General features: G+C 45.1%; 1 protein-coding gene across 1 annotated transcript in view; it reads left to right on the top strand.

Moving 5' to 3' along the window:
• MYO18B (myosin XVIIIB) overlaps positions 1 to 20,198 on the top strand; it is a 300,711-nt gene that overhangs the window by 108,753 nt on the left and 171,760 nt on the right. Inside the window, exons 16-20 of the mRNA XM_080986568.1 lie at positions 3,317 to 3,509; positions 6,521 to 6,601; positions 9,242 to 9,389; positions 11,761 to 11,920; positions 19,877 to 20,060. Of these exons, the coding sequence (XP_080842694.1) occupies positions 3,317 to 3,509; positions 6,521 to 6,601; positions 9,242 to 9,389; positions 11,761 to 11,920; positions 19,877 to 20,060 (766 nt within the window). The remainder of the gene's footprint in view (positions 1 to 3,316; positions 3,510 to 6,520; positions 6,602 to 9,241; positions 9,390 to 11,760; positions 11,921 to 19,876; positions 20,061 to 20,198) is intronic.

Here is a 20,198-nt window from a genome sequence, read left to right as displayed (position 1 = left end):
TGGGGGAAGGGGGGAGTCCCGGAAAGTGGATGTATGAAAATAAGGCTTTGAATGTACTTTAATCTTTACTTTCTGTATTTTTGAAAATCTTAATAAACATTATTTAAAAAAATAAATAAAACAAACTTGAATAGCTTTTGGGTGTCACTGCACTTTCAGAATTGCAGAGCACATCGTTAGCTATGACTTGAAATTCTCTGGAGTTAATTCTAAATAGAGATTTCGTTTGTTCCGGGAACTGGGCAGAGGTGATGCGGATAGCCACAAGCAGTGCTTTTTTTCTGGGGGTATGCATACCCCTAAACATTTTGTGAATCTAAGTTTGGCCTCATTGAGGGGCAGTATTTCAATATGAGTAGGAAAATGAGAGTACCCCGGCCTAAACATTTTTTTAAGAAAAAAAGCACTGGCCACAGGTGCTCCTTCTCCCTGCTTCTAGCCATTGCAGGCAACATGTTTTGTTAACAGTCTCCATTTGAAACAAAGCAAACTTCCCTTCATACTTGTCATTGGCACACAGGTAGCCAGATGTTGCTTCTTGCCTTGTTCAGTCAGGCTGGAGAAGGTGGGGACACAATTTGATGTGGGGCCAAGTCTCCAGTACACTTTGCTGTGTTTCAGGCTGATATTTCCTGCCACATTTCCTGTCAGTGTTTGTAAAAAGCAAAAAAAAGGTTCTGACCTCCCTTTGTTGCCTCAGCCTGGCCCTCTGACCCTTGTCGGCATAAAAGAGTCCACGACAAAAGTATCCTTGCAGAGTACTTTCTGCTTTTATTCTTAAAAGTCTTTCTGCAAAAGCGACTGACCAACTGCACACACATCAACACTACCAGCTTTCACTAACCAACCAATCAACACAACCCAAACTAACATTTCTTACACTATATATACAACCCGGTGCAGGCCGCTGACTCATGCTGACCCAGCTTTTTTAAGCATTAAAGAAGCAGCATCCAATTTTTAGCCGTGACATTTCCTACCATTCCTGCATAGTAAAGCTTGCAAAAGGGGAAGAATGTGGCTCTTTCAAAGCTGTTGTTTCATGGCCGTTCAGTGATGTCTGGGCTATGAAGGTGATGTGCACAGGAAGCAGGAGTGATCTATCCTGCTCATATACAATTTTCTGAATGTTGCTTGTGTGCTTTGGCCCTGCTCATATGTGGGAGGAACCTGGAATAGACAAGGTTACAAGGGACATTGGCATCAGCCTGTGATGACACGTTGGGTCCCTCCCAACTCTGTTTCCCTTTTTGAAATATGGCAACCCTAATCCTTCATATTGTTCCAAAAGTTGTGTGCCACCCCCACCCTGACTCTGCAAGATTCCTGGGGGTTCCAGGCACTCACCCAGAGTCTGTGTTCCTTTAAAGTATTGAGAAACAGCAGAGACTGTCATGGCCTTAAGAAATATGGTTTATTCACTTATTTACACCTTCAATCTGCATGGAGGGAGTCCAGCTCTTACAGCATGCCTTCAGCCAGCCTGTCCAAAATGAATCCCAGTCTTTCTTCTTCCCAGCAGCCCTTACTCAAAACTCCCTTTCCCACTTACCCTGGCAGCCTTCCAAACCCCCAGTCTCTGTTCACCCCTCAGGGCAAGGGAAAGGACTGTTCTCTTGCATTGCCAATGGCTCTCCATGATCCTGTATTATTTCTTAATGACCCTAGCTTGACTGGGTCATTTTGCATAGGCTAGCCCAGGGGTTCCTCTGTGGCTTGTATTTCTCCCTTCACATCCCAAATAATCAAAATCCTACCATTTATAATTTTATAGGGTTTATGGGGGTCTCCCCCCAAAAAAACTATAACACCAAGTTTAGACTATGACTCCCATAAACCCTGACTATTGGCTGTGCTGGACTGGAGCCAGTGGGAACAAGGAACCTGCTGATGGCAACATGTGAGGGGCACTGCTGGGCCCCTGAACCAGTTCATGTCTGCCTTTTCTTTCATGGGTGGTGGGAAGCTGAAAGTAGATGGTACTGTTGAGCTGCAATCCTGCTTTCTGCTTTTTAAATTATTGCAAGGAAGGTTTTTACATGAGAGGGTGCCTGGGAAAGAGAGGAGGGGGCCAGAGAGAAGCCCAGGCAGTCCTTGGATTAAGAGCCTCCATGGCACCCTCTGGAGGCTTCACCCAGAGCAAAAGTCCTGGCAAACCCCCTTAATTTCACCCCTGCAAGAACCTTTGGCCTGGTCTGGAAGCAGATGGGTAGCCTGTGCAGAGATTTTAACAATGGTGTTCCATGTTGCTGACCCCTTCAGCATTCTGGCCACTGGATTCTGCACCAGCTTCTGCACCAGGTGCAATGGCAGCCTCACACAGAGCACATTGCAGTAATCCAACCTTGAGGATGCCAAGGCATGGATTACAGTGGTCGGGCTATCTCCATCCAGGAACAGCTGTAGCTGGTCAACCAGATGAAACACTCCTTTTACCTTGCTCTGCTGAAACCAAAATGTGGCATCTATTTCAATGAAATATGTATCTGGCTTCTACCAGTCAGCAAGTTTTGACATCTGCTGCTAACCTTGTAAGGAATGAATGCTCTTTGTGCAAGCAAGGTCTTTTTAAAAGCCCTTCCTTGGGTCCCAAACATTGAAAAGACTACCTGGAGTTCCATCCACAGCCAGAGGCCTTGAGATGATCTCTGCAGATATTGGACCACAAAGTCTTTGGATGTCTTGCCCGCCTTCTTAAACTAGAATGCTACAGACATAGGTCAGACCCTGGGGCCATCTAGCCCATCATCTCTCCATGATTTCAGGCAGAAGTCTATGGCAGTCTTAACAAGAGATGTGGTACAGTGGTTAGAAGAAAGGAGATTCCGACTCAAAATCAGAAAGAACTTTCTAACAGTAACAGCTGTTTGACAGTGGAATGGTTTCTCCTTCATTGGAGGTTTTTAAGCAGAGGTTGGTTGGCCATCTGTCATGGGTGCTTTAGTTGATATTCCTGCACTGCAGGGGGTTGGACTAGAGGACCCTTGGGGTCCCTTACAATTCTACAGTTCTCTGATTCTATGATTTGAGGGTTGGACTACGATACGGCAGACTAGGGTTCAAATAATCCCACTGGGTGACCTTGGGCCCGTCACCGCCTTTCAGCCTAACCTACCTCAGAGGGTTGTTGTGGCGATGAAATGAGGAGGAGGGGGGAGAACCATGTATACCACCTTGAGCTCTTCAGAGAAAAGAAAGTAGGGGTATAAATGAAGTACACAAATAAATAAATGAACGTCAAAGACCAGACCTGGATTTTGCATGGAAACAAGGCACTCTATCCTAACCATACCTAAAATACCACCCCTTTCCCTAGGTCCTTCTCTTCAAGTTCCCTCTCCATGGCCTCGATCATGGTGGTGGACACGCCTGGCTTCCACAACCCCCGGCACCAGAAGAGAGAGCGTGCAGCGACTTTTGAGGAGTTCTGTCACAACTATACACAGGAGCGGCTTCAGGGCCTCTTCTACAAGAGAACCTTTGTGTCTACACTGGAGAGGTACCAGGAGGTGAGTCTCCACAATCTGGTAACTTCCAGGTTGGATTATTGCAACGCGCCCTACTTGGTGCTGCCCTTGAAGGCAACTTGGACACTCCAGCTGGTCCTAAATGCAGCAGCTAGATTACTGGCTGGGGTTGCCTATAAAACAGCTGCATTGGCTGCCAACTCATTTCCAGGCCCAATTTAAGGTGCTCACATCAGTGTTCAAAGCCTTAAATGACTCAGGCCAACAATACCTAAAATACCACCCACAGACCCCGTTGGGTGCTGAGATTGGAAGAGGGGGCCTCTTGCTTGTTCCACTACTTTCAGAAGTTCAGGGGTCAGCAGCCCAGGAGAGGGCCTTCTCTGTGGCAGCCCTTAAGCTGTGGGAATCCCTCCCCACAGAGGACACCTGGCACCTTCATTGTACAGCTTCTGGAAAATGCTGAAGATGCAGCTCTTTGCTCTGAACTTTGGCACTTGAGACACGTATTTTTAAAGACCCACTTAATCAATGTGAGTGTGAGTTGTTTAACCTGTTTTTAATGCTGTGTTTTAATTATTGCAAACAACTGTGCTGTTGTGGTAAGTAGGTGGCGCTGTGGTCTAAACCACTGAGCCTATGGCTTGCTGATCGAAGGTCGGCAGTTTGAACGACGGGGTGAGCTCCTGTTGCTCTGTCCCTGCTCCTGCCAACCTAGCAGTTCGAAAGTACATCAAAGTGCAAGTAGATAAATAGGTACCGCTCTGGCGGGAAGATAAATGGTTTTTCTGTGTGCTGTTCTGGTTTCGCCAAAAGCGGCTTAGTCATGCTGGCCACATGACCCAGAAAAACTGTCTGCGGACAAACGCTGGCTCCCTCGGCCAGTAAAGCGAGGTGAGCGCCGCAAACCCCAGAGTCATTCGTGACTGGACTTAACTGTCAGGGGTCCTTTACCTTTTTTTACTGTGCTGTTGACCAAAAAAAATGAGTATGCCTCGTACAGCGCTCCCTGTCAGGCTCCAAGCAGTTGCTTTTCTCTCTCTCTTTGCATGTGTGTGTTTGGGTCAGGATCAGGTGGACGTGGAAAAGCTGGGGATCACTAGACCAACAAATGAGAATAAGTTGGGATGCCCTGAGAGGGAAAAGCCAGTCAGGGGTTACGATCCAAAGCAGCCATAAAACGAAGGTAGCAGGAGCATCAGAGTGTTGTCCTAACAGCAGAGGTGAATCGGTTGGATGGAAGAGTGAGCTCTGAGGTTAAGCAGGCTGGTTCTGCAGCCTAGAAAATGCCCTTGAAACATCAAGCTCAGCAGAAGCAGAGTGTGGGTGGATCAGGAGGTGAGGCATGGGATCAAACCACTCCAGGCACCTTCTGATAGTTCAGCTCAAAACCCAGAGTCCTCTCCCTGAGAATGGAACAAAAAGTTGCAGTATGGAGTACTGCTATTCATTTTGCCTGCCAGCCAATCAGGCTCTTTCCATTCACACTTACTTACTTTTTACTTTGTCAAACCTTCATTAGGAATTACAAATATAGGCCATCATAAAACATCCATATATAAAATTCTAAAATATATACAAATAATACTCCATCCCATTAACACCTTTTCCCACTTCCCCTTCCCCAGATAGACACTCAGCATTCTCTGACCCCTGAGCATCCTCACTGGCCTGTTTCAGGGCTTGCTTTCCCCCCTCCTTAAGATTTGCCCCCAAATATTTTTCTGCTTCTGCAACCCTTGAAGCCCCCGTTTTTGTCCCATCTTGGGCGAACCCCATCTTCATTTTGGGGAAAAGTGACAAGCAGGGTGCCGCAGGGTTCTCTCCTGGACCATTGTTGTTCATCATTTTTATAAATGAAGGAATTGAGGGGGTGCTTATCAAATGTGCCGATGACACCAAACTGGGAGTGGTAGCTAATGCCACAGAAGACAGAATTGAGATTCAAAATGAGCTTAACAGAATTGGGAAATGGGCCCAGGCTAACAAAATGAATTTCAATAGGAACAAACTTAAGGTTCTGCACTTAGGCAGGAAGAACCAGATGCACAAATATAAGATGGGGGACACCTGGCTTACTAGCAGTAAATATGAAAAGGATCTAGGGGTCTTGGTGGACAACAAGCTTAACATGAGTGTGATACAGGAGCAAAAAAACCTAATACTATACTAGGCTACATCTAAAGAAGTCTAGTGTCCAGGACAAGGGAAGTAATAGTTCCACTCTATTCTGCCTTGGTGAGAAGAATATTGACAAGCTGGAAAAGTGTGCAAAGGTGGGCAGCCAAGATGATCAAGGATCTGGAAAGCAAACCTTATGAGGAACAGTTGCTGGGTATGTTTAGCCTGGAAAAGAGGGCTGTCCCTCTTCTATGTAAGAGGGAACAAGCTTGTTTTCTCCTGCTCTGGCTTCAAGTTTCAAGAAAGGAGATTCCAGCTAAACATCAGGAAAAACTTTCTGACAGTAAGAGCTGTTTGAGAGAGGAACTGTCTCCCTAGGGAGGTTGTGGACCTTGAAGGTTTTTAAGTAGAAGCTGTATGGCCACCTGTCATGGATGCTTTAGTTGAGATTCCTGCATTGCATGGGTTGGAGTAGATGATCCTCAGGGTCCCTTTCAACTCTACAGTTCTATGATTCTATTATCTTTAGTCAGCACCTGCATTTGCAAAGAATATATGATGAATGGGGTGTAGAATCCACAACATTTTCGTGGGGAAGCTCCCCATTTTAAGGAAATAACTAGGTCTTGTATGGTGCATTCTCCCGACGTCCTCTTATTGTCAGGGCACCCATTGCTTATGAAGCCTGCTTAATATTTACCCCACCCCCGCCATTGCGACAAGAATGACTTGGAAGACGGGTGACAACTCTGGCTCCAGAGGAGTTGGCACTTCAAAGAGGTTGCTTTGATCAGCAAGCTTCAGAATGCCACCAAAGGCAGAGAGAAAAAGTAAAAATACACGACTATATATTTTTTTTTAAGTGTGTGAGATGGGTTCTTTTGTTCTATCGCTCAAATATAAACTCTGTCTTTGTCCTTCATGTCTTCTAGGAAAATATTGAGGTGCCATTTGATCTCCCCGAAGTCTCCCCAGCAACCACAGTAGCCATTGCAGATCAAAACTCATCCCAGGTAATTAAGAAATGAAAGGGGGGTGTGGAATGGGGGGAGGGAGGTGAGTGCTGCCATTTTGCCACTGCCTTGGCCTGGCAGGAATTTAAGTGCAATGCAGAATACCCAGTTGAGGGATCTTGTTTTTCTGTGAAGGATGCGGCTGTGTTTGCTGCTACATTAAGACTTTTCCTGTGGAAGAGAGTGAAGTCTTTGTGGCAAGAGCAGAATGATCACCATAAGCCTGGAGGGATTGCTGGGAAATCAAAGGCAAAAATTCACAATCATACTTTAAAACATGCAAAATTAAAATACTGAAACAGAGTAAAATTACCTCAACTTTCTTAGCATCTGCGTAGGCTTGTTTAAACAATAACATTTTTGGCAGGTGCTGAAAAGTATACAGTGAATATGCTGGGAGCTGCCCTCTGAGTTTGCATGGAAATGGCATGTTTATGCATGAAGGGTGGAGGTGCCCAAGACCATGATGGTGCCAAGGCAGGAAATGCAGGCAGCATTAAGATAAATTCAACAGTGTAAATATGTTTTGATGGATGCAATAGTGGAAAACCGATTGGTATACTTTTTGTAAAATATGCAGAGATTTAAGATATGAACCAAGGGAAATGAAGAAGGGAAATGAACCAAGGAAAGAGAAGAAGAGAAGTCATTGATATAATAAGGATGTAAAATGTTTATTTGAAATTGTAAAACAGAAAATTTAATAAAAATTATATATATATATTTAAAGGCAGGAAATGCAAACCACCCCACACCATAGGTGGTAAATGCAAAACATAACCTTAATCCTAACATTAAATTGGTCTGGTGACCCATCACAACTGACGTCACGGGCACTGTCCAATTGGAAGCTGGCACACTTGGTTCTCTGTCTCCAAGTGACAAAATTACAGTTTGGTTTCTGGGGGTGGCCTGTGGGTGGCAAATGATCTTTACTTGGAGTACTATCAACAGAAAAGTGTATATGGATTGTGTTATGTATCAAGATGGAGGACATATGTCCCTCAGTTGCTGCTGGACTCCCATCAGCCCCAGGCAGAATGGTGAAGGCAAGATAGGAATTCCACTTCAGCAGTATCTGTAGGACCACAGGACCCATTCCTGTCTTTCAGCCTAAGAGACTGCCCATAAAGGTCCCAGGGCACCATGTAGCCCATGAGCACGCTTGGAATGTTGAGAGTGCACTGTGCACACCACCTTTGGGTGCTTTTCCTGTCACCAGGGTCACCCCCAGACATAGAGAGAGAGAGAGGGAGACTGAGGATGCACACACAGACTTTCTTTCTTTCTTTTCCAAGGGATGTGGATGAATATCTGATCCAGGAGAACCGAAATGTATTTTTCTTGCAGTTCCACAATTTTTACATGGAGCTCCTCTCAAAACACCCTCAAAGTAAAGCTTGCACTGGTCAAGCGCACAGTGAAAAGCACAGAAATGCAGAATAGTGAGGATTTTCATGCTTTTTACATAGGATCACATTCACAGCAAGCTTTCCAACAAATCACAGGACACATCTGTGGACATGCATAGAGGTGACCTATGATTTAGTAGGGATTTGGAGGGAATCCTTTGGTGTTTTTTTTTTAAATATGCAGATCCAGAAGGTTCCATGTCTCAGATCCATGTTTTTGAACCATGGCAAAGCTGGATGATTTTTATGATTCTATCAGCAGTGACAGTTGTGATCTGTGATTTTGTGACAGTTTGGTGCCAGAGATTTGTAAACAGACTGTTAGGTTTCCAAGGGGTTGCTCATGCGCAAGCAGGCAAATCTCTCCCTGGCTGGCTGCTAATGTAAACTTTAGCTGTCCGGAGAGCCACTCACCCGTGACTGACTCAATCGCTGGCAGAATCCATGAGTGGGCGTTTCTTAAACTTCCTCCAGCAAAGAAGCTCCTTCACGCCCAGTCTCCACCTTCCCTCTGTGCACGAAAGCCTTCTGGGCAGAGAGGGTGTGGGCAGCGGAGGAACCCTTCCCTCCCCGCTTGTCCCAGGCAAGGAGTCATGGGACCGCCTCGCCGCTTCCGACTCCTGCACCCCCTCTCCACTGGAGCTGCGTTTATTCTCTTCCCCAGAAGATGAGCTGCTTCTCCCGATTCCTGGAGGCTCTCTATAATCCCTCTGGCTTTTGCTCTCTCCCTCCGGCACTGATGGCAGTTCCCTGACACAGACTATGCACTTGCAAGGCTTACTGGATTTCATTTGTATGTGTCGGGGCACAAAGCTTCTCTCTCTCTCTCTCTCTCTCTCTCTCTCTCTCTCTCTCTCTGACAGTGCTCCCCTCCCCCATGCCTTCAGCACCCCACTTTCTCCCTTCCAGTCACCCCACTTTCTTTCTCTCAGATCCCTTTCCTTCCAACCTTCATGGATGCTCTGCTATCTGTTTCAATGCTCACCTGAGTTGTGAAAAGCACATAGAACTGAAATCAGAAGCTGGAAAGAGCAGCAAACTTCCAGCTTCTTCCTTTTCCTCTAGGGGCTTTTCAAGTAGGCGGGAAAGGCAACCACCCTCACCCCTCACAAGAAGTATGGGTGGGGAGGCTTCAGGTGCTTCATGGGCGCCAGGGGAAGTCCAGTGACCTCAGCAATATTCCCTGACCCTACTTACAATAGCTGGTCTGTTTCTCCTGCCCCTCTAGGTCCATGCCACCCCTGGGGGCCAGGCAGAAGACCCCAAGGGCCTGTTCTGGATTCTGGATGAGGAGGCCTTGATCCAAGGCTCCAGTGACAGCACTGTGCTCAACCGTCTGTGCTCTTACTTTGTGAAGGAGGGTCCGATCAAAGAAGGTAAAATGGAGGGGCCCTCAGCTCCTGTTGACATGGGGTTGGGGACATTATGTGGCTGGGTTGGTACAGGTCTGTCCACAGCCTGGCTCTTTAAGACTGCTCAGCCTCCATCCAAGGCTCCACTGTCTGCAAATGGGACTGTCTCTGGCCCATTGACCCTTGGGTTGCCCATCTCCCACCAATTGGCATCAGGGCGTCTTCCTGGTCACTTGATTGGCTGGATACAACCGCCTGTCAGTCAAGACTCATGGGAGGGTGGGGTCAAGGCCTTTCAAAGCTGGACTTGGTGAAGTGCCCTTTGTCCTCCATTCACCACCTCTGCTGCTACACCCAAGGAGACCAGAGGCCTGTTTTATGTGTCCTGAATCTTCCAGCATTCAGCTTTGTTGGATGTCCTTGATTTCTAGAGTTATGAGAGAGGGTGGAAAGCTTTTCTGTATCCACTTTCTGTTTGCCAGGCATAATGTTATACACTTCTATCATGTTACCTTTTACTCCTCTTTTCTCGAAGCTAAAATGTTCCGAACACTGCAACCTTTCTTCATAGGGGAGTTGCTCTACCCCCTCAATCATTTCAGTTGACCTTTTCAGAAATGACCTTTCAAGTCTCCAGGGCCAGATGAACTGCATCCAAGAGTATTAAAAGAACTGGCAGATGTGATCTCAGAACCACTGGCAGTCATCTTTGAGAATTCCTGGAGAACAGGCGAAGTCCCGGCAGACTGGAGGAGGGCAAATGTTGTCCCTATTTTCAAAAAGGGGGAAAGAGAGGACCCAAATAATTACCGCCCAGTCAGTCTGACATCAATACCAGGGAAGATTCTGGAGCAGATCATTAAGCAAACAGTCTGTGAGCACCTAGAAAGGAATGCTGTGATCACCAATAGTCAGCATGGATTTCTGAAAAATAAGTCATGTCAGACTAACCTGATCTCGTTTTTTGACAGAATTACAAGCCTGGTAGATGAAGGGAACGCAGTGGATGTAGCCTACCTTGATTTCAGCAAGGCATTTGACAAGGTGCCCCATGAGATTCTTGTAAAGAAGCTGGTAAAATGCGGTCTTGACTATGCTACCACTCAGTGGATTTGTAACTGGCTGACTGACCGAACCCAGAGGGTGCTCATCAATGGTTCCTCTTCATCCTGGAGAAGAGTGACTAGTGGGGTGCCACAGGGTTCTGTCTTGGGCCCGGTCTTATTCAACATCTTTATCAACGACTTGGATGATGGACTCAAGGGCATCCTGATCAAATTTGCAGATGACACCAAACTGGGAGGGGTGGCTAACACCCCAGAGGACAGGATCACACTTCAAAACGACCTTGACAGATTAGAGAACTGGGCCAAAACAAACAAGATGAATTTGAACAGGGAGAAATGTAAAGTATTGCACTTGGGCAAAAAAAATGAGAGGCACAAATACAAGATGGGGGACACCTGGCTTGAGAGCAGTACATGTGAAAAGGATCTAGGAGTCTTGGTTGACCACAAACCTGACATGAGCCAACAGTGTGACGCGGCAACTAAAAAAGCCAATGCAATTCTGGGCTGCATCAATAGGAGTATAGCGTCTAGATCAAGGGAAGTAATAGTGCCACTGTATTCTGCTCTGGTCAGACCTCACCTGGAGTACTGTGTCCAGTTCTGGGCACCACAGTTCAAGAAAGACACTGACAAACTGGAACGTGTCCAGAGGAGGGCAACCAAAATGGTCAAAGGCCTGGAAAACGATGCCTTATGAGGAACGGCTAAGGGAGCTGGGCATGTTTAGCCTGGAGAAGAGGAGGTTAAGGGGTGATATGATAGCCATGTTCAAATATATAAAAGGATGTCACATAGAGGAGAGAGAAAGGTTGTTTTCTGCTGCTCCAGAGAAGCGGACACGGAGCAATGGATCCAAACTACAAGAAAGAAGATTCCACCTAAACATTAGGAAGAACTTCCTGACAGTAAGAGCTGTTTGACAGTGGAATTTGCTGCCAAGGAGTGTGGTGGAGTCTCCTTCTTTGGAGGTCTTTAAGCAGAGGCTTGACAACCATATGTCAGGAGTGCTCTGATGGTGTTTCCTGCTTGGCAGGGGGTTGGACTCGATGGCCCTTGTGGTCTCTTCCAACTCTATGATTCTATGATTCTATGTTTTAAGGGACAATGGGACTCCCTGTGTGGATTCTAACCCTTGCTGAGAGCTCCCAAGTGGTGCACGGCAAGATTTCACCCAGGTCACTCATTCACACCATTTTGGAGATTTCCCTTGCCATTCCTTGGAAAGTCCTTTTACCCCTCCCCTGGCCTGCACCTGCCATTTGCTCATTTCCTTTCTTCCCACTTAAGTAACCCTCTCCTATTTCGTTGATGTCTCTTCACTGCAGGACAGGGATCCCTGCGCAAGTGTGAGCAGGCCCTGCAGTTCGAGATCGCTCACCAGCTCGGCCAGGACCCCGTCCGCTATGATGCCACTGGCTGGGTGAACAAAGCCAAGTGGAACCTCTCAGTGCAGAATGCCATCCAAGTCCTGCAGGAGTCGAAAATGTAAGTTCTTCTGCATGCAGAATTCCATGCCAGAGGCAGCGCCAACCTCAGTTCCTGGGGGAAGTTTATCTGTTTAGTTTTATTTCATGCTATTTATCACTTGATATTGGAATTTGAACTCCTCACCCAATAAAGCTAAGAGGGAGGAGATGCAGTCGTTCATATTGTGCTTCAGAATTACTTGATTAAATTCAATGCCCAGTGGTGTGCTGATGGCTGGTTTTAAAAGGGATCAGCATCGGGGAGAATTGAAGGCCCACACAAGGACAGGAACACAAGTGGAAACTGCTATTAAGTCATGATGACATGGCAGTCTCCCATCACCATGATTCATAAATAAGTGGAACTTATTCAGCTATGTGTTGGAAATGCCCCAGAGCAAGAGGGAGATTGCTATCACATGTGGTGGGGTTGTTAACTAGCAAAAAAGGTATTGGAATTTAATTTAAGTACCAAGTGGAAAATATATTAGGAGATGCAATCCCACAAGACCCCAGTTTTTTGTTAAATTATATGAATGACTTGGTAAAAGCAAGCAGAAAAAATAGTCTTTTATTTACAAGTAATAATAATAATAATATAATAATAATAATTTAGTATTTATACCCCACCCATCTGCCTGGGCTTCCCCAGCCACTCTGGGTGGCTCCCAGTTGAATATTAAAAACGCAATACAGCACTGAATGTTAAAAACTTCCCTAGAGAGGGCTGCCTTCAGATGTCTTTTAAAAGTAGGATAGTTGCTTATTTCCTTGACATCTGATGGGAGGGTGTTCCACAGGGCGGGCACCACCACCGAGAAGGCCCTCTGCCTTGTTCCCTGTAACTTCGCTTCTTGCAGCGAGGGAACTGCCAGAAGGCCCTTAGAATCATAGAATAGAATCATAGAATCATAGAGTTGGAAGAGACCACAAGGGCCATCGAGTCCAACCCCCTGCCAAGCAGGAAACACCATCAGAGCACTCCTGACATATGGTTGTCAAGCCTCTGCTTAAAGACCTCCAAAGAAGGAGACTCCACCACACTCCTTGGCAGCAAATTCCACTGTCAAACAGCTCTTACTGTCAGGAAGTTCTTCCTAATGTTTAGGTGGAATCTTCTTTCTTGTAGCTTGGATCCATTGCTCCGTGTCCGCTTCTCTGGAGCAGCAGAAAACAACCTTTCTCCCTCCTCTATGTGACACCCTTTTATATATTTGAACATGGCTATCATATCACCCCTTAACCTCCTCTTCTCCAGGCTAAACATGCCCAGCTCCCTTAGCCGTTCCTCATAAGGCATCATTTCCGGGCCTTTGACCATTTTGGTTGCCCTCCTCTGGACACGTTCCAGTTTGTCAGTGTCCTTCTTGAACTGTGGTGCCCAGAACTGGACACAGTACTCCAGGTGAGGTCTGACCAGAGCAGAATATAGTGGCACTATTACTTCCCTTGATCTAGATGCTATACTCCTATTGATGAAGCCTTGGAGCTGGACCTCAGTGTCCGGAAAGAACAATGGGGGTGGAGGCACTCCTTCAGGTATCCTGGGCCGAGGCCGTTTAGGGCTTTAAAGGTCAGCACAAACACTTTGAATTGTGCTTGGAAATGTACTGGAAGCCAATGCAGGTCTCCTCAGGAGGCCACAGAGAATCCCATCTCTAAGGGAGCAGTCAGGAAAAATGGGGGATGTTGCACCAGAGGGAGAAGAAGCACCTTTGCAAGGTAAACTGAGGCAGAGGCAGAGGCACCTAATTTTTGGAGGGTGGTGGGTAGGGCGAGGACACCTCAGCCAAACAGCTTAGAACATTTTAAAATTTAATTTAATTAATATCTGCAAAATTAGTTCTGCATCTGTCCCCATTTAGCACTTTCTCTCTTCTGATGAATTCTTTGATATCAGAAACTTAAACACTAAAAAGACAATACAATACAATACAATACAATACAATACAATACAATACAATACAATACAATACAATACAATACATTAAACTAACAAAACAAAACAAAAACAATAAGATAAATCAAACAATTTCATTATCCCATCTTTCATTCACTTATTTCCACGACCTCCTCACACCTCCCTTTTTGTATTCCACTTCTGTTAATTATTTCAGCAATTCCTTTCCATCTTCCTCTGTTTTCTATCCTATAATTATCTTAACTCATTCTAACCTTATTTTTTCCTTTAATGCTCTATTAATCTATCTATACTTAATTCCTTATAACGTTTCTACTAAAGCCATATAACTTCATTCCCACATTTTTCTAACATTCATTAATTTTACAGTATTTCTGTAAATAGTCTTTAATTTTTTTCCAATCTTCTTCCACCGACTCTTCTCCCTGGTCTCGGTCTCCACGTCCACAAATATCAAGACAGCCTTAGTATTGATATTCACTTGAAGTTTTTCTAGTTACAGATAGGTAGCCGTGTTGGTCTGCCATAGTCAAAATAAAAAAAAATCCTTCCAGTAGCACCTTTAAGACCAACTAAGTTAGTTCTTGGTATGAGCTTTCGTGTGCAAGCACACTTCTTCAGATACACACTTCTTCAGATACCTTTATCAAGACAGCCTTAGTATTGATATTCACTTGAAGTTTTTCTAGAATATTAATTATATTCCTCATATTGTCAGGCAAATGTCTGCCCGGGAGAAAGCCCACTTGATCTTTATGAATTTCTTCTACTAACACTTTTTTTAACCTTTTAGCCAAAATATCTGCAAAAATTTTATAATCCACATTTAGTAGCGATATGGGGCGGTAGTTCTTGAGCTGTGTCTTTTCAGTCTCTGTTTTCGGTATAAGTGTAATGTAAGCTTCCTTCCACGACTCTGGTGCCTTTCTCCCTTCCAATATTTCATTACAGACTTCCTTCAATGGTTGTATTAACCATTCTTTCAAAGATCTGTAATATCTTGAAGTCAAACCATCTGGTCCTGGAGATTCACCTAATTGCATGTTCTGGATAGCCCCTTCCACCTCCTGATCCATTATTTTGTAATTCAACATTAGTTGTTTTTCCTGAGAGATTTTGTGTAGTCCATTTATTTTCAAAAATCGATCAATGTCCATTTCTTTCTGCTTCTCCTGTGTATAAAGTTGTTTAAAATACCTCTGGAAACACTTCCTAATCTCCACTGGGTTCTGTATATTTTTTCCTTCCACTTCCAAATTCGTAATAGTATTGAGTTTTTGTCTTTTTTTCATTTGCCAGGCCAACAATTTCCCACATTTATTTGCCGATTCAAATGTCTTTTGCCTCATCTGTTTAATCTTCCATTCTATTTCCTGATTCATCAGCTTCGCATATTGTACTTGATATAACTTTATCTCTTTCAGAATCTCCTGTGACTTTGGTTTTGCTCTCAGTTTCTTCTCTCCTTCCTTTATCTTTCACAGGATTTTATCCTTTTTTTCATTCTGAGTTCTCTTCTTAATTGCGTTCTGTTGTATTAGGAATCCTCTCATAACCGCTTTGCTTGCATCCCAAATTACTGTATTTTTCGCTCTATAAGACGCACCGGACCACAAGACGCACCTAGTTTTTGGAGGAGGAAAACAAGAAAAAAAATATTCTGAATCTCAGAAGCCAGAAAAGCAAGAGGGATCGCTGCGCAGTGAAAGCAGCAATCCCTCTTGCTGTTCTGGCTTCTGGGATAGCTGCGCAGCCTGCATTCGCTCCATAAGACGCACACACATCTCCCCTTCCTTTTTAGGAGGGAAAAAGTGAGTCTTATAGAGCAAAAAATACGGTACTCTTTTTTCCACTGTAGTATTCATGTTTATCTCGAAGTAATCTCTTAGAGTTTTTTAGGCCTTCTTGGTCACCTCTTCATTCCTAAACAAAGTGTCATTCATCCTCCATCTAAAGGAACCAATTGGCGTCAATTTCATTTCCATCTTCACCGCATTACGGTCAGAACAAGTTTTGGGGCAAATCTCCACTTTGCTGATCTTCAGAGCCAATCCCCTGGTTACCCAGATTTGGTCAATTCTTGTCCATGTCATTTTAGCCTCAGAGAAGAAAGTTCCCTCTCTTCCCAGAGGGTTCTTCATTCTCCAAATATCAACTAAGTCCATATTTTCAGTCATGTCAAAAAAAGTTTTTGGTAGTCTACCATCTTTGGTGACTACCTGTCTCTGTGCCTTATCCATATTTGTAGACACCACTCCATTCACATCTCCCATCAAGATCATATTATAGTCCATATAATCCATCAGAATCTCATGTAACTTCTTAAAGAATTCCGATTTTCCTTCGTTTGGTGCATAAATACCTAGAATCAAGAATTTCTCTCCTTGTGATTGAATTTCAATTGCTACAAATCTTCCTTGATCGTCTTTAAATAAGAATTTCGGTGATAGGCTCTCCTTTGCATAAAGGACCACTCCTCTTTTTTTAACTTTGTCTGATGAAATGAATTCTCGGCCCAATCTTTTATTACTCAATATCTTCCTGTGTAGCCTTATTACATGTGTTTCTTGTAAACAAATCAAGTCCAAATGTTCTTTTTTCAATAAATGAAAGACTCTCCGCCTTTTTTCTGGGGAATTTAGTCCATTCACATTCTAGCTTGAGACCTGCAACGCCATCATGTAATTACGCTGATGTTCCTCCAACTGCACCCAATGCTTGCTCTTCTTCTGTTGGTGGTAATGCTGGCACGTTCAGTGGGGAGTCCAATCCAAAAGGCAATGTTGATATATCCAATATTCCCCTATTTGATGATCTTCTATCCAATGCTCTCTGCTCTAGTCCTCTATCTGGTGATCTTCTGTCCGATACTCTTGGCTCTTTTCCAAATCCCTTCTGCAGATCTTCGTATTCGTACAGAAACTTCGCTTTATCCTCTACTGATCTTATTTTTATTTTCCTACCTTTGAAACTGAAAGATAAACCTTGGGGAAACTCCCACCTAAAGATAATTTTATTCTTTCTCAGCAGGGCAACAATATCTCCATAGTCAGGCCTAAGATCCAAAAGATATTTCGGGACGTCTTTAAAAATTACCACTCTTGACTGTTGTACTTCTAGGTTCTTCTGGTAGTGCCAACCCAAAATTCTGTCTCTCTCTTCTTTAGTTCGAAGGGTAATCAAGCAATCTCTTATTGTATTCTTCTCTTTTTTTCCTCCTCTTCCAAGTCTGAAAGCCCTCACAATTCTAAACTCTTCTTGTCCCAAGTCCAAGTCCCAAAAGTTAGCAAATTCCTGTGTAAGAAAGTCTATCAAACTTTCCTTCTCGAATTCAGGTAGGCCTCTGATCCTCAGATTCGTCTGTTTTTCTTTAAGTTCAATCATAGCAAGCGTCAACTTATGTTCATCAAGTTGCCTCTGTAGGCTGGGACTCTCTCTCTCTCCATTTGTGTTACTTTACATTCAACAGCAGCAGCTTTCTCCCTAGCTTCCTCCGCAGTCTGCCGTATCAAAGTGGATTCCTGTATCAATTTCTGAATAGTTTCTGTATTGGTATTCACCTTTAGTCCCAGATTGTTTATGCTTTCCGTTGCAACATCCACTTTCTTATTAAGCTGTTCCAATGAATCATTTATCTTACCAATGCAACCGCTAATACCTCTTCTGACAACATTCCTCTTGCAGCCGGAGCAGGAGGATCTGGTATTGAACCTCTCCTGGGTTGCTGCCTAATCTTCCCAGACCTTAATATTTTTTCAGCACTTGGCAGATCTGTTTTTTCCTTTCCATTTGCCATAACACTTAAAAGATTCAAGGTCAGTCCCAGAGTCTCACAGTTTTTTATCTTACAGCTGGAAATTCCCCCAGCCCAACTCTTGTAAAACTATTGTAAAACAACCAGTTTCAAAGGCTTCCACTAGGGGGAAACAGTTTCTATTTATGTTATTTTGTATTAATCAATAATGTCCTCTTTTAAACACAGTTCAAACAATCCAAAGTTAGTTTCAGTTTTCTGTTACTATTTACTCCTTTTTAGAAACAGCCAGAGACTGTAGAAACAATGTGTTTCTCTTACTTAGCTAGCTGTCAGTGAACGTTCTAAACGCTGTCAATGGACATTCCAGAAGACGTCAGTCCTACTAGCAGCCCGTTTCCAGGGTCAGAGCAGCAGTATTCTGACTCTCTTCACTCTCTCCTGCAGGCATACTCAGTCCACAACTTCCCGCCCTCTTCTCCTGCCCCCAAGGGGAGGTTAAATGTTCTTTACCGTTGAAAGTTTAGTCTTTTACAAAGGGCTTTCCAAGGCTTCAGCTTACAGCCTCATTGCTTCAGTCTATTTACAAAAGGGGAAGGCGGACTTCCTGTATTGAACCTCCCCACTTCGATACCAAATTATACGTTTAGAAATCCAATTCTCCCGTTTCAGCTCTACTCACGGGTAATTACTTTAGAATCAAATTGTCCACAGGAAAAAGTCAGCGCTCTCCGGCAACAGCTATGCGGCTTTGCTCCGTGGAAGAAGCAGACAATTTGAAGCATCGCGCCACTCACCCCACGTCGCTCCGGAGCCCCGAAATCGGGTTTCCCCGCGAGTAGGGGAGGCGCAGAAGGTGCCCGCCGAATCCCACGTTCACAGGCTTCTCCCGCCTGTGATTTTTTGCGGGTCTCTGCCTTCGCCGTGGTGGGCAGACCCAATTTCCCGCAGGGGAAATTCCTCCCGGTCAGAGGAATTCCGCCATTGCCGATGGCGCCAACCCGGAAGTCCTCCCATTTAGCACTTTCTCCCCTTTCTCTGCACTGGTTGCCTTCTTTCCCTTAATGAACAATAGAACTTTAATTGGAATTGGAACATCCCCTGGGAATTTGAAAGCTCCATGATTGGAGGGGAAAGTGATTCGCTTTCAGAAGGCAGCCTGTGGCCCCTGGTCCTCCTCCCATTAATCCCAAAAAAGGAGGAGGAGGAGGAGGAAGAAGAAGAAGAAGAAGAAGAAGAAGAAGAAGAAGAAGAAGAAGAAGAAGAGGCTTAAAAATGTACATTTATGGTTGGCTGGGAACCAGCTAGGAATATTAATTCCATAAGGTGAAGATCTAAGGATGTTAATGTTTAAGTTAAATTTCATTTATGGTTGGCTTCCTCTTTAGCCCCACGCAGCCTCTCCCAGCTGGAAAGGTTGCACGTGGCTATGGCAGAAGCCTCTTCTGCCTACGCGCCTTTCCGCTGCTCCCCGACCTGCTCTTTGGGGCTGGCGGGGGGGTTCCCCCCACCAGCCCCAAAGAGCAAGTCGAAAGGAACCCGAAGCCTCCAGAGCGCAGCGGGAACTCCCGCCGCGCTTCAGAGGCTTTGGGTTGCCTTCACTGAAGACTGGAGAGCGAGAGGGGTCGGTGTGCACCGACCCCTCTCGCTCTCCAGGCTTCCAAGGTAGCCACCTGAAAGCGACTGAAGGCACCTTGAATGGCACCTTCTGTGCTGGGCAGAGAGGGGGAGATTTCCCCCCCCCTTGTTCTTCCCCTCTAAAACAAGGTGCGTCCTATGGTCAGGTGCATCCTATAGAGCGAAAAATACGGTAAACCTTCTGACGGTAAGAGCTGTTTGACAGTGGAATGGGCAATGGAGGTTTTTAAGCAGAGGCTGGATGGCCAAGTGTCTGGGGTGCTTTAGCTGAGTTCCTGCATTTCAGGGGGTTGGACCAGATGACCCTTGGAATCTCTTCCAACTCTACAATTCTGTGATTCTAAGTGAGTGGGGCATGTGGAGAGGAGCAGCAGGAGCTGAGCCCTGCTGCCTCTGCTGCCCACAGCAACTCCTGGACGGTCTTCTTAAATGATTAATGGGTCATGTATAATGACATCACTCTTGTGACATTGCTAGGGGCTGCCCCTTGGTCTCAGGTTTGGGCCCTGAAATCTCAGGCTCTGGGATGCTTCTGACCTTGCAACCCTATTTTGGAGATGCACAAGGATCTCCCTCCCTCCCTTACACACACTAACCAAGGCCCATCTTATATCATACAAGGGCAGCTCTTGAGGTTGGGTGATGCATTTCCCTCTCCACAGAGACCCTCTGAAGAAACTGTTTCTGTTGCGGTCCAAAGTGCCCCTGATATGCCGGTCTGTTGCGGGGCTGGAGGGGAACTCCCAGCAAGCACTGCAGCGAGTTGGCTGCGTGAGGAAGACTTTCACTAGCAGCTTTGCAGCTGTGAAGAAGAAGTCTGTGTGTGCTCAGATCAAGCTTCAGCTGGTGAGCAAAAGGGTTGCCTAGAACTGGCAGAGGGGCCCAGGACTTTTTTATGCATCAAGTCCAGTTTTGCTTTAGTTATTCAGTTATTATGCTGTTGTATGCCCCCCAGTCCCCAAGTGGCATGAGGCTCCAGGGGTG

The sequence above is a fragment of the Podarcis pityusensis genome, assembly GCF_964106645.2.
Source record: "Podarcis pityusensis genome assembly, chromosome: 16".
Classification (NCBI taxonomy): Eukaryota; Metazoa; Chordata; class Lepidosauria; order Squamata; family Lacertidae; genus Podarcis; species Podarcis pityusensis.
Note: the sequence above shows the minus strand (reverse complement) of the source record. Positions and strands in the feature narration are given on the sequence as shown.